This window comes from Calliphora vicina, chromosome X (genome assembly GCF_958450345.1).
Source record: "Calliphora vicina chromosome X, idCalVici1.1, whole genome shotgun sequence".
In the NCBI taxonomy this organism is placed as follows: Eukaryota; Metazoa; Arthropoda; class Insecta; order Diptera; family Calliphoridae; genus Calliphora; species Calliphora vicina.
Window position 1 is genome coordinate 1,234,024 of NC_088785.1, and position 14,313 is coordinate 1,248,336.

The 14,313-nt window shown below is 30.1% G+C and overlaps 1 protein-coding gene across 1 annotated transcript in view; it reads right to left on the reverse strand.

Annotated features, from left to right (window-relative positions):
* The window catches only part of LOC135962777 (glutamate receptor ionotropic, kainate 2-like), a 290,464-nt gene that overhangs the window by 244,261 nt on the left and 31,890 nt on the right, over positions 1-14,313 (reverse strand). Inside the window, exons 2-4 of the mRNA XM_065514670.1 lie at positions 5,361-5,536; positions 5,243-5,296; positions 5,015-5,179 (exon numbers count right to left, since the gene is read on the reverse strand). Coding sequence (XP_065370742.1) covers positions 5,015-5,179; positions 5,243-5,296; positions 5,361-5,536 — 395 coding nt within the window. The remainder of the gene's footprint in view (positions 1-5,014; positions 5,180-5,242; positions 5,297-5,360; positions 5,537-14,313) is intronic.

A 14,313-nucleotide genomic window follows, 5' to 3' on the forward strand; every position in this document is an offset into this window, starting at 1 on the left:
TTATTGTCTTTAAGGTTTTGCATTAAAATTTTAATTTTTCTAATAAATTGCTTTACTGCAGAGAACAAGTCGAAAATTGTTTGTGTTTTTCCTTGCAACACGAGGTTAAGTTGATTAACAAATTCAGTAATATCTGTCAAAAACGCAAAATCTAATAAAAAGGCTTTGTCTTTCAAATGCTCCGACAATGCTTTAGTTTCATTTGTTGTATTTTCATCCAAAAACGAAATAACTTCCGAGCGAAGGCTAAATAGCCTTTGTATGCATAACCAAATCACCATATTCAGCATGTACGAGGTCAAGAAAATCTTTGAACTTTCTATGATTTAAGGCGTTATGACCACCTCGAATTTTGTTCACAATTTGAACCACAATTTTCATTGTACTCATTACATTTAAATTTTTTGCAAATAATGCCTGTTGGTGAATAATGCAATGAAAAACATATATATTTAAATTACTTTTCAGCAAATGTCCTGCAAAACCTTCTTTTTTACCCAACATTACATTGGCACCATCAGTGCATACAGAGGATAGCTTACTCTTATCAGTAAAATAAAGAACTTTTTCATTTACTATATCATAAATAAGTTTTCCTCTTACATTGTTGTGTAAGCCATATAGGGAAAACATTTCTTCGTGGACTTCAAAATTTTCATTGACAATTCTTACACAAATAATTAGCTGAGATATATCGTTTAGATCAGTGCATTCATCTAGGCATATGGAAAAAAAATTGCAATTAAGCATTCTTTTCTTAATGTTTGAAAAGATAAATGCACTGATATGCTCTGTCCGTCGAATAATTGTTCGAGCTTGTTCAGAGTTTGGTGTACTAGAATCAGCAATAATTTTTTCATAAAAAGTTTTCTTAAGATTAATAATGAGGGCTTCTCTTGCATCACCAGTAATACTTTCATATTCCTTGTGATATGCGAGATAATGCCTTTGCATGTCATGTTTTTTAGTGCGTGATAACGCACGTTGGCAAACCAAGCATTCTGGTTTGTCATAATAATTTAAAGAAAAAAAAAATTCATTTCATATTCATCACACATTTTAAAAAAAGTTGGGAAAAATTGTTTTCTGGCAACGCTGATTCTTAAATTGTGCGATAAAAAAAACGATACACAACCTGCTTGTTTGAGTTCTCAAGCTAGACTGATTAAAAGTTGTTTATTTCTCTACAATGCGTGTGCACATGTACGTAAGAGAAGAGTAAATGAAAAACGCGGCGCCCATGTTTTGCCTTTCCCTGCTCTAGAGTCTAGACCAAGGCGAATTTATACAAGGTGGTGGTAGTTCCACAAAAACAACAAATGATCTTAACAAATGTCAAAAAACAGAAATTAAAAATTAAACAAATATGTATTAAAACTAAATATAGTGTAGATAATTTAATAGTGAGGGCTTTACTTATTTATGCAAAATATAAATATTTTGTTAATTAGCTTTGAATATATAGATATTGAAGTATAAAAACAAGCTTTGACAGATGTTAGAACCAAACAAGCGAAAAAAGAGTAATCAGCTGATTGACTGACTCCACCTTGGTCTAGACCAGTAATGCGCAGCCCATACCACAATTGTGGAAAATAAAATCACACGTATTCTTATGCTCTTACATTTTAGTAGTCGTTGTCCACTCAACGAGACAACTAGGAATACGCATGAGCAGTGGTGTATGACTTTTTCTTTATTTTTTCAGTTTTTGTATTTGTGTGTTTGTAGGTGCACTGAATAAAATAAAGAATTGAATGTGATGGTGAGAGTAAGTGTATTGGTGAGAGGATTTATTTTTGCGAACCTCTGCTCTAGACCCATGGCAGGCGTTCATATTGTTCAGGTTACGATGATTTTCTTCAAACAACCCGAACAGCGTTGCCACTGAACAAATCTTATTCCTACCAAATTTTTGTCAAAAAACTACCAAAATCGTTTTAAACCTACCATTTTTTTAAAATCATATACATATGTATGTATGTCAAGAATAAAAAATAAGTTTTGATTTTATTAGACATACTTTCTGCCAGTTCTGCTACTCTTATACCATTTACGTCATAAAAACGTGATATAAAATACAATTTTAAACTGTCCCATTGTTCTATAATTCTTGCAATAACACCTTCTTGTTTGGCAAACACCTAATATTTTATGAGATTTTACAGAACAGTATTCCTGAAATTCTTTAAGCTCGTTAATTCTTTTGGGACTATGAGTGAAAAAAGTATATATATTACCACAAAGAAGCTCAATATTTTTTGGCAACAAGTTACATGCATAACTGGAGCAGAGTTGGAGTGAGTGACATGTGCACTTAATGTAAAACAAGTCAGTTTCATTAGTAAGTAACGTCACCAGCCATAACGTTAGCACCGTCTGTTACCAATCCGATCAAGTTTTTTAAAGGAACGTTATGTGTAGGGTTTTTATCCCGGTACAAATTTCCCGGGAATTTTGCCAATTTTTCACTACCCGATTCCTGGGATTTTTAGTCGGGAATCCCGGGAATTGAAAACTGACGAAAATACATTGAAAACAACTAAGAACTCTATTTTTTTCGCCAACAAACAGTGAAAAGTTTTTTTTACAGTTTTTTACTTATATCTCGGCAATTTGTGGTTTTTCGTATGAAAATTTAAAAAGTGAATTCATTATTTATAGAATTTATTTCTTATTGAATCATTCTAATTTCTTTAAATTTCTTCTTCAAATCCATAACAAAATAGCTTCTCAAATTTATTAATTGATTAAATTTTTCTTCAATTCAAATCTAGTACAAAAAGGCTTAAGAAAATTTGTTTCAATTAATTTTGTAAATGATTTGATTTAACAAAAATTTAATCATTCAAAGTTTGAATAAATTCTGTTATTAATTCACTTTAAATTTAATTCCGTTTAAACAAAGGCTTTGGAATGAATCTAAAAAATTAAATATTAGGAATGGATTTATGGAATAAAAGGCTGACATTTTTCAATTTAATAATTATAACGCTAAGTTTTTATATGAAATTTGGCTAATTTACAGTATCATTATATATTTCGGGTACCCGGGAATGTAGAAAAAAATTAATAAAATACACAGAGAAAACAGATTCGTGATAGCAACCGAATTTGTTGCCAATCGAATGATACTATCTTAGTGACCGAATTTTACAGTTGTGGCTACCATATTTTGGAAGGGGTAACTAAAGTTTGGTTGCCTCAACTGAAATTCTTCTTTATCAACTGACTTTTTGTTGTTAGAACTGAAAAATTCTATGTGTGCAAACGAATCTATGCTATCACGAATCTGTTTTCTCTGTGTACTTTTTGATCCAACCTACCAAAAATCAATTTAAACTACCTTCCTACCAAACGAAAAAAATCCTACCAAATTTGGTAGGAAAAGCCCAAAACGGCAACGCTGCCTGGGCCCATAACCTATTGTTATTAGTTATTTTCCTTAGTTTGGTAACTTTACAAAATAAAACGCGGACACCTAAACGTTTTTCTTATTCAGTGGTTTATTAAGAACTTAACTACAAAACTAAAAAAAAAGGAATGATAAATTCAGTGGAAACACAAAAACAATTATAACGGTTAGTTCATACAAAATAGAGTAAAAGAGAAACAAAAAGAGAATTAGGGTTGCCATCGTGTAATACTTTCAACATTTCATAGTTTTAGCGGGATTTAATTAAAATAAAAAACTCCTATTTTTTTAAAAAAAACTTTATTGAATACAATAAACAACAAACCCGGTTTACAAAAACGCGTTTTAAATTAAAAAAATGTAAACAACCACAATGTAACAGTATCAGATAGTGATATGTTTTATTGACATTAAATATTTTTAAAAGTTCTTGCTCAAAATAATCAATGCTTGAATCGTTGAATTTTGTTGTTTTTTTTTATAATTTTTTAAAAATTCTTTTTGAATATTAGATTACAATATTTTTACTAAATAACAGTTTCATTGCATTTTAAAATAAAGCCAGCTAATTTTATAATTTCAATAGAAAAAAAGTTACAGAGTTCCGTTGAGTTCAGTGAAATTTTTTTACTGTAGCGTTTACCATCATTTCTATTTCTAGAAACAACAAGTAAGAGAGCTATATTCGGCTGTGCCGAATCTTATTGACCCTTCACCAAATTATACTTTAAAATAAATTTGTTTAAATATTTTTAGGTAAACAAAATTTAATTTTTTTTTTTAAATTTAATTTAAAATTGTGATTTTAACATTTGTATGTATATTGTATGTATGCATGTATATTGCCACGCCAACATCCATTTTTTTTCTCCAAAAATGTATTAAATCGTAGGAAAACTGTTTTTCAAAAATCATTGAATTATCTTTATCCGATTTTAAAATATAGACTTTAGTCCCTCTAGATTACTCAAATCTGACACTGTGTAAAAATCGGGAATATATTGAAAATATTATGATAGATAAGAATTTCTAAAGAAAATATTATGATGCACAAGATTTTCTATAGAAAATATTACGATACTCAAGATTTTCTTTTTAAAATATTGCGTTGTTGTTGTTGGGTTGACAGCTCTTGGTCGAAGATTCTCATTCCGGTACATATAACCAGCTGTCTTTGGAACGTGGAAAAATATTGCGTAATATTATGTTGGTTGCTATAACAATCGATCCTCAAATGTCTGAGATATAAGCAAAAAAAAAAAAGATATATCTGGATTAATAAGTCAGAATATAGACTTTATGGGAATCTAATGATGGACATTTCAAAGTCATTTCCAACGATGTGTATATTGCCATAGTAATTCGGACCAGCAATTGATCAAAATGGGGAAAAATATTTGTTTCACTAACCAATTTTTATTTACAAACAGTATTTTTAATTTTTATCTTAAGGTTAACTTTTGTGAAGGGTATATAAGATTCAGTACAGCCGAATATAGCCCCGTTACTTGTTTTATTATAAAAATATTTATTGTATTCCATCTTGAGCACCTTGAGGCTACTCAATTTAAAATGGTTCATCTGATACTGATAGCTCACCTGTATGTAAGGGCGTCCTTCAATCATATTTAAACCACTATGAGGAAACTTTATCATTTGCTCAATTATATCAATATACCGTTTACTTTCTACATCCACTAAACGAAAGGCTGTTATATTGACACCATTGTACTTAAAATCCTCTAGATCAAACGTTTCAAGATCCTACAATCAAAATATAATAATTATGTCTTGCATCATAACATAAATATGTATGTGTATACTTACAAATGTTGTAAACATATAATGATATCGATAATCATTCATTTGAAGTTGCAAAATCTTTAAAATATAGAAAATAATAAGTGAAATATATAATTATAGTACACCTAATTAAATTACTTACTGCTCGAAAAAATAATTCTATATTCTCAGAATTCGTATCAACAATTATTTTGTATATCTCCTTTTGTCTGATAGCACGTAAAACCTGTCTGTAACTATCAGGTGTGACTTGACGTATATACATTTCTGTTGGCAGTTGAGCTATGGTATGCATTAAGTCCTGTTGTTTAAATAAGCCTAAATATTGAAAACATATTGTAATTAGTTAGGTATTTAATAATAAATTATATTTATTCATTAATGCAAACTTTTCAGGATGAACAAAACTATGTTTTTATAAAAAAAAATTATATGGTGCTAAAAGAACTAAATATAGAAGTTAAAAACGAAAGTTATTTTTTTGACGAATAAAATATTTTTTCCGGCACTGTCCGGCACTGCACAGTGGGGCAGAATCGAATTTTTTTGGAAATAAATCTGGCATTTCTAAACGGCTGGTCCGAGCGGGATAAAATTTGAATTGGGCGGTTCAAAGTAGGGTAGGGTTCTCTTGTAACTGTCAGCTGTGTATGACGTGTCTTTTTTTCTCCGCACTGTGACTAAATTCTTTTACAAAAGTTGCATTAAAAACAAACATTTCAAAACGACGGACAATTACTAAACCTGAGGACTTAAAGTCCTCGGTTTATCCTTCGAACTCTAAGATAAGTAGATATAATTATTGGACTCCTTTACAGGCATTGAATACAGATGACAATGCTCAAAATACAGACACTTCAGTGCAAAATACAAATGTTAGTGAATTTATTTCTCCAATTAAAGTTCTTTCACACAACTGCGAAGGTCAATTTAGCCATGTCCGCCTGTTTGTCCGTCTGTCTGTTGAAATCAATTTTCTGAAGACCCCAGATATCTTCGGAATCCAAATCAATAATTCTGTCAGACATGCTTTCGAGAAGTTTGCTATTTAAAATCAGCAAAATCCGTCTATAAATAACGGAGATGTGAGCAAAAATCCGAGACAACCTCTGTAAATTTCATCAAAAAAAGAATTTATTGCATGCTTTGACAAAAAAGCAACAAAACGTATGTTTGGATGTGTGTTGGTTTCATTGCTTTGTGTATTTTGTTTTTTTTTAGTGTTTTGTTTGGCGTTGTTGTTGTTTTTTATACAACAAAACGTATGTTTGGTTGTGTGTTGGCTTTATTGCTTTGCGTATTTTGTTTTCGTTTTTTGGTGTTTTGTTTCGTTTGTTACTTCTGACAAAAAAGCAACAATACGTATGTTTGGATGTGTGTTGGTTTTATTGCTTTGCGTATTTTGTTTTTTGGTGTTTTGTTTCGTTTGTAACTTCTACAATTTTTAAAAGTGTTCTTGATATATTTAGGATGCTTTACGCTGAAAGCGTGCAATATACATATGTACATTAGGGTGGCCCCGTTTGTATGGAGAAAAAATAAGGTATCGATGTTCCCGCCTAAAATGAAAATTTGATTCATTCTAAGACTACGTTTTGAAATTTTTTCGTCCTAGGGTCAATATTTGGCGAGCTGGATCAAAGGATAAAAAGGTCCTTTTTTGAGGTTTTTTACATTTTTTTCCATATTTCTTCCAAAGGAAGTATACGTAAATTTGGTATCATATGAAAGGTCTTTGAGAGACGCATTCAATTGGTTAAAAGAAATTTAAAAAAAAAATTTTTAATTAAAAATTTTTAAAAATTTTCGACAAAATTTTAGTTTTTTTTAATTTTTTCATAGAATTTATTCAAATACATAGATGAAATTTCTTGATCATAAACATCATGTAATTTCACCGAAATGGTTTTTCTCGTTTTTTAAAATTCAATCCAGTTCAATGTTTATTCAAATTTGTTTAAACCTAATTTCATCCCTATCTGACAATCTCTGTACTCAATTCATAGTATATGTAATGGGCATCAAAATAATTCAAATTTTATAAGCTTTCCATCGATGTATAAATTCGTATACTTTTCTTTTGTTACACTACGAATATTTAAATTTAAGCTAAAACATTATTCCATAATAATAATAATAATTTGCTTTTGAATGTTGTTGTTTTTTGTCGTTTATTTTTAAAGTAATGAAGAATTTGTATAAAATCATTGACAACTAGTAAAATTTTAAGAGAAAATTTGTTCTCTTTTTTTTTAATTTTTACAAAAAATCTTATATATGGTCACCTTAAAATCAAAAGGGCATAACAACCAAAAAAATAAAAATTTACATTTTGATTGGAAATAATACATTGCAACATAGCACATTTTAGAACACTGTTGTCAACAATACCAATTTTATTTATTTTAATTTTATTAAAGAAAAATTCAAAGGGCATATCAGACATGATTGTGTAGGTTGGGAGATAATAAATGTAATAACAAATCATTTTTATAACAAAAATAGTTTTCATACTACATATTTTTTTTTTTTTGCTTTTATTTAAATTGCAATCTATCTTAATACAGATAATAAGCAACTTTGATAAACAAATTTAATAAAACGTTGATAGATGTACTCTTTTAAGTACAACTATAAGTATTATAAATTTACATATTTGTGACATTTAACATATTTATTATATACTTATTATTTATTATATACTTCACAATTCCAACACTCAATTTTAATTGTCATTCCTACACGGATTTAATAGATTGGAAAGAGGTAGCCTTCTCAGAGCCCCCTTGCATTCAATTTTACTCAACAGAACAATTAATGAAATACAACGACTCAAGCAACATTATAGATATTCCAGGTAAAACATTATAAATTCTCATAAAAATCGCGATAATAAAATTAAACTTTTTACTAGAAAATTATTTTATCTTTGGTTAAGCTATTATGTATAAAATCGTGATATTTTAATAATATATTACTAATTTCAGATTTTCTATGTCATTCACAAAATACAGAACGATTTGTACATTTTGTCAGTCAATCCATGCTATCAGTAATCGAAAAAAATCGACCTTCTTATATTGCTAATAGAATAAACTCATGTAAACGAATTTGTAAATAAATATATATGAAAAAATTATGTTAATATTAAAATATTTTCTATGAATTTATATTTTTAAGTTTTAACTGTTAATTAATATTTCTCATTTAGCAAACAATGTAAAAATATATGTAATAAGCAGTTTTTCACATGTTACTTAAAATTAACAACAACATTCCAAAGGAATAACATTAAAATAATCATTATAGCGCGATGTATAGTAAATGTTTTAGCTTAAATTTAAATATTCGTAGTGTAACAAAAACAAAGTATACGAAATTATACATCGATGGAAAGCTTATAAAATTTGAGTTATTTTGATGCCCATTACATATACTATGAATTGAGTATACAGAGATTGTCAGATAGGGATGAAATTGGGTTTAAACAAATTTGAATAAACATTGAACTGGACTGAATTTTAAAAAACGAGAAAAACCATTTCGGTGAAATTACATGATGTTTATGATCAAGAAATTTCATCTATGTATTTGAATAAATTCTATGAAAAAATTAAAAAAAAATAAAATTTTGTCGAAAATTTTTAAAATTTTTTAATTAAAATTTTTTTTTTTTAAATTTCTTTTAACCAATTGAATGCGTCTCTCAAAGACCTTTCATATGATACCAAATTTACATATACTTCCTTTGGAAGAAATATGGAAAAAATGTAAAAAACCTCAAAAAAGGACCTTTTTATCCTTTGATCCAGCTCGCCAAATATTGACCCCAGGACGATAAAAATTCAAAACGTAGTCTTAGAATGAATCAAATTTTCATTTTAGGTGGGAACATCCGCAACTTAAATTTTGGGGCCACCCTAATGTACATACATACAGTGGTGGTCAAAATATATGCAACTAGCAACAGAATTTTACAAAAGTTGTTTAAACTAGTTTTAATTCAGAATTTTTTGCATTGAAAAGAAAAAAATTTAAAAAAACTACGTATGGTTTTCTCCCGGGATTTTTTTATATTTCTCCTTTGTCGGGATTTCTTCCTACATAGATATAAATATAAAAGAATCTTTTCGGAAAGTGCTAAGGGACGCCTCCTCAGGTTGCGGATAGCGGAGAACCTTACCATGTAGTATGGAGGGTAACTGCGAATTAAATAAGCAGTGGCGGACAAATCAGCGGATTGGAGAAGAGGGTCTCAGATGGACACGCCTGGCAACGTGTAACTTTAAGTTCTGTGTGCCGTAGAGGCTCCAATCGTCATGGCGATATATTGGCTCCATTTAATAACCAATGCCAAGGAATACTTATTTCAGGTCCCCCGCTTTCAAGCAGGTTGGGCTGCGGGTTAATACCCCTCTCCCGGAAAAAACTATTATTACTGAAACGTGACGCCCTATGTTCAACATGAATTTTTATATATTTATTCGATATGTATAATATCAATTCATTTATATGTATAAATGAAAGGAAATATATATATATGGGTTGATATTTCATTGGCCAAAACATATGTCACTAATTGCTCCAAAAACATTTAATATTTCGTGGCAAATTCTATATTTTCAATGACGGCCTTACATCGGCAAGGCAGTGAAGCTATTAAATTGGCAATAAAATTTGCAGGAATAGCGTTCCAAGCATCTTATTCCATTAATTTTGAGCAATGGGCCAACTCCAGCAGCTGAAAAACAACCCCCATACCATTACGTTGTATTATGCATGCTTCACCGACGTTTTTCCTATGCGCAAAAAACCGCTTATATCAAAATGTAATCAAAAGAAACGTTTGAAGTTTGCTATGGAGCATTTAAATTGGTCAGAATTTAATATCATCGGAAGTGATTTCATGTGCGGCTTCAAGCGCGATACTGCAAAAAGACAGTGAAGCATGCAGGATGCAACGTAATGGTATGGGGGTTGTTTTCCAGCTGCAGGAGTTGGCCCATTGCTCAAAATTAATGGAATAATGGATTGATTTATCTATAGAGACATCTTGGAAAGAGTAATGCTTCCGAATGCTGAGGATAACATGCCTCTTCGAAAGAGTAATGCTTAGGAAATCGTTAATCAAAGAATCGATGCCGAAAAATGCACTAATTCAGATATTATGTTTCAAGGATGGGTAGATGCTTGGAACGCTATTCCTGCAAATTTAATAGCTTCACTGCCTTGCCGATGTAAGGCCGTCATTGAAAATATAGGATTTGCCACGAAATATTAAGTTTTATAGACATAAATGTTTTCGGAGCAATTAGTTGCATATGTTTTGGCCAATTAAATATCAACCATACGTAGTTTTTTTTTTATTTTTTTTCTTTTCAATGCAAAAAAATTCTGAATTAAATTTCATATTCTCATTTTTAAAGCATTAATAAAAAAATATTACAATCACATGAATATTTTTTTTACCTTTAAAACTAGTTTAAACAACTTTTTTAAAATTCTGTTGCTAGTTGCATATGTTTTGACCACCACTGTATATACTAATTATTATAAAAAATAATAATGCATCCACAACAAAGGTGAAGGGTATATAAGATTCGGCATAGCCGAATATAGCACTCTTACTTTTTTTAAATCTATCGTCCGTTCTTTATTTTTATACCCTTCACCTTCATGAGAAGTATATACATATATAAGTTTGTCATTCCGTAATTTTGACTTACCTGCACAACCAACTTTGCACAATATTTTGTACAGGTAAGTTAAAAGTGCAGTTAACATCAGTTAACTTACCTGCTCATTGATGCTGGTAAGTGCATTTAAGTTTACTGCCCAAAAAAAGCAGCTAACGGCAAATAATTTACATGAAGTTTTGTGATGTTTTCCTTTAAAAATAACGACAAATTTGATATTTTAGCTACTTTTAAAATTATTAAGAAGTTTACAACACAATTTTTTATTCAAAATCGTATTTTTCTTATTTTGTTTTGATTTAATTTTATATTAAGCAGCTAAATGAAATTTTTTTCATGAAAACCAGTTATAGCTTCCAAAAGTATTATGCACTTATCTTAAATGTGCAGGTATGAACAATGCACTTAAATTAACGAATTTGTATGGAGTTTGATAAATAAATATACAAAACACAAGTTTTGTGCACTTATATGCAAAATGCTCTTAAGTGAAAGGCAGGTAAGTCAAAACTACTGTACACAGAAAGAAAGAAGCACTTCTAAATTTAAGTTTATTTTACTCAAATTTAGCCAGAATTGTACTTAAGTAAGAAAATCTTGTTTTAAGTACAAGTGAGAAGTTAAATCAAGTAGTTAATTCTTAAACTTCAAATTAAGAGTAAGATAATTTGAAATAAAAAAAAAATCGTATATTGATCCATAACAGTGTTGCTACAAATTCAAAATGTTTGTAACCAAGTTTGTTTAAAAAAATAACCAAAATGCTAAAAATGTAACCAAAAAAAATTTATTGGAAACGTCATGTTTTTATACTTCAAGATAAATTTTATGTCAAGATTTCACCATTTACAATATTATGAATATTAGTTCTTAATCATAAAATATTCAGGAAAATCTACCAGAATAATTTGTAATTAAATATATTATTTTTATTTTTCTATTTTACACAATTATTTTTACTGAATGTAAATCTTTTAATTTTTTAAAAATGTACTTCATGAAATATCTGACTTGAACATCTTGTGTTTGTTGATGCCTGAGGTAATGTCGGGTTAAGGAGAAGAAAATTTTATATGGTATTTTGTTGTTGGGCAAGAGATTTGCGCAACTAAATTGACTAGTGTGAAAGGCGTCATAGCTTTTCAAATATTACACTTTTTCTGTGGTTTTGCTTAACATTTTTCATTGATAATGATAAAGAATGATAAACTAAAGATTACGCCATCACGCGCACATCATTAAAACTTTCTGCGCATGTAGAAATCACGCAAACTGTGTTCCTATTGGTTAATAGTCAAGTAATTGTAATTCTAAGGTTGCCAACTCTGACATAATACATAAAATGTTTCGCCAGAAATTGTAATTTTCATATATGGAACAGACTTGGCAACCCTTACAATGGAATATCTACGTCATCTAATGGAAAATCGTGCGCAAGGCGTAATCTTTAGTTTATCATTCTTGGGTAATTTTTATTAGAGTATCTTCTATATATATAAAAATGAAATGGTCCATGTATGTAATGTCATCACGTGAGAACGGCTGGAGCGATTTGGCTGATTTTTTTTTATTCGATTCGAAATTTTCAGGAGATGGCTAAAACCGGCTTTTTTGAGTCCAGTCAACTGTAATAAAAAAGCCCCTAAAATATGCAGTACAAATTTTGATATTTTATTTGCAAATAAATAAGAACAGGCAGTGTTGGAGAAACTTGACGAACTAACATTAGTAAATGCTACCGGGCGAAGCCGGGGCGATCAACTAGTTTTTAATAAAATCTATACAAATAGCTAAGATTGAAGCTAGCTAACTAAATATAATATTTAAACTTTCTTGTTCACATATTTTTAATCTTATTCAATTTAAAGAATCGATCAGAGGAACAAAATTGACATTTTAATTTTGTGTAGCGAAAAATATAATTGATAAAACATATGTGGGACATTTATTTTTAATACTTTCTTTATTTTTTTGGGCAGCTGTATAAATAAATCTGATACAAAACAAGTAAGAGTGCTATATTCGGCTGTGCCGAATCTTATATCGGTCAAGCCCGACCATATAATACCCTACACTAAGTAAAAGAATAAAAACATTTTTTCTTTTAAAATTTCAATAATTTGTATTTTTGAGTGATTTTCGGAAGTGGGCCTTATATGGGGGCTATGACCAATTATGGACCGATCACCATGAAATTAGGTCGTGTGATTTGTGTCTATATGAAAGTTTACTATGTTGAATTTTGTGAGTATACCAACATTTTTAAGCGATTTATGCACGTTAAAGTGATTTTCGGAAGCGGGTCTATATGGGAGCTATGACTAATTATGGACCGATCGTAACAAAATTTGGTGACATGAATTTTGTATATATAAAACTTATTTGGAGCGCAATTTGTGGAGATACATTTATAAATTAAACATTTATGACCGATAAAGTCCAATTTCGGAAGGACATTTGTATGGGGGCTAGGTGAAATAATGGACCGATTTCAATAGGCTTGGTCCTTGGGTCGAAAAAATAATATGTACCAAATTTGATCGAAATATCTTCAAAATTGCGACTTGTACTCTGCGCACAAGGTTTACATGGACAGCCAGCCAGCCGACCAGACGGACGGACGGACATCGTCGACTCAGAAAGTGATTCTAAGTCGATCGGTATACTTTAAGGTGGGTGTTAGACTAATATTTTTGGGCGTTACAAACATCTGCACAAACGCATAATACCCTCCCCACTATGGTGGTGCAGGGTATAAAAATTCACGCATTTCGCACATGTTACACTTTTTTTCTTCAATACATACAACTTGTGTGTCTGGACACAAAATATGACTCAGTCAATTGCAATTTTGAAGATATTTTGATAAAATTTGCTACAAACAATTTGTTCGACCTAAGGACGAAGTCTATTGAAACAGGCCGAAATCGGTCTATTATTTCACCTAGCCCCCATACAAATGTCCTCTCGGTCATAAATGTTTAATTCATATAGGATCTACACAAATTTCGCTCCAAATAAGTTTTATATATACAAAAATCATGTCACCAACTTTTATGATGATCGGTCATAGTTAGTCATAACTTCCATATAAGGCCCGCTTCCGAAAATCACTTCAACGAGCATAAATCTCTTAAAAATATTGGAATACACATAAAATTCAACAGGAATAACTTTCATATAGACGTAAATAACACGACCTAATTTAATGATGATCGGTCCATAATTAGTCATAGCTCCCATATAAAGACCGCTTTCGAAAATCACTTCAACTTTACTTAGTGTATTGGTCGGGCTTGACCGACCATACTTTCTTACTTGTTTTGTATTTCATTTTATTTTTTAGGATGTTCGAAACAACCAAGTAGGTATGTATTATAAAAGTACGGTGTAATTGTG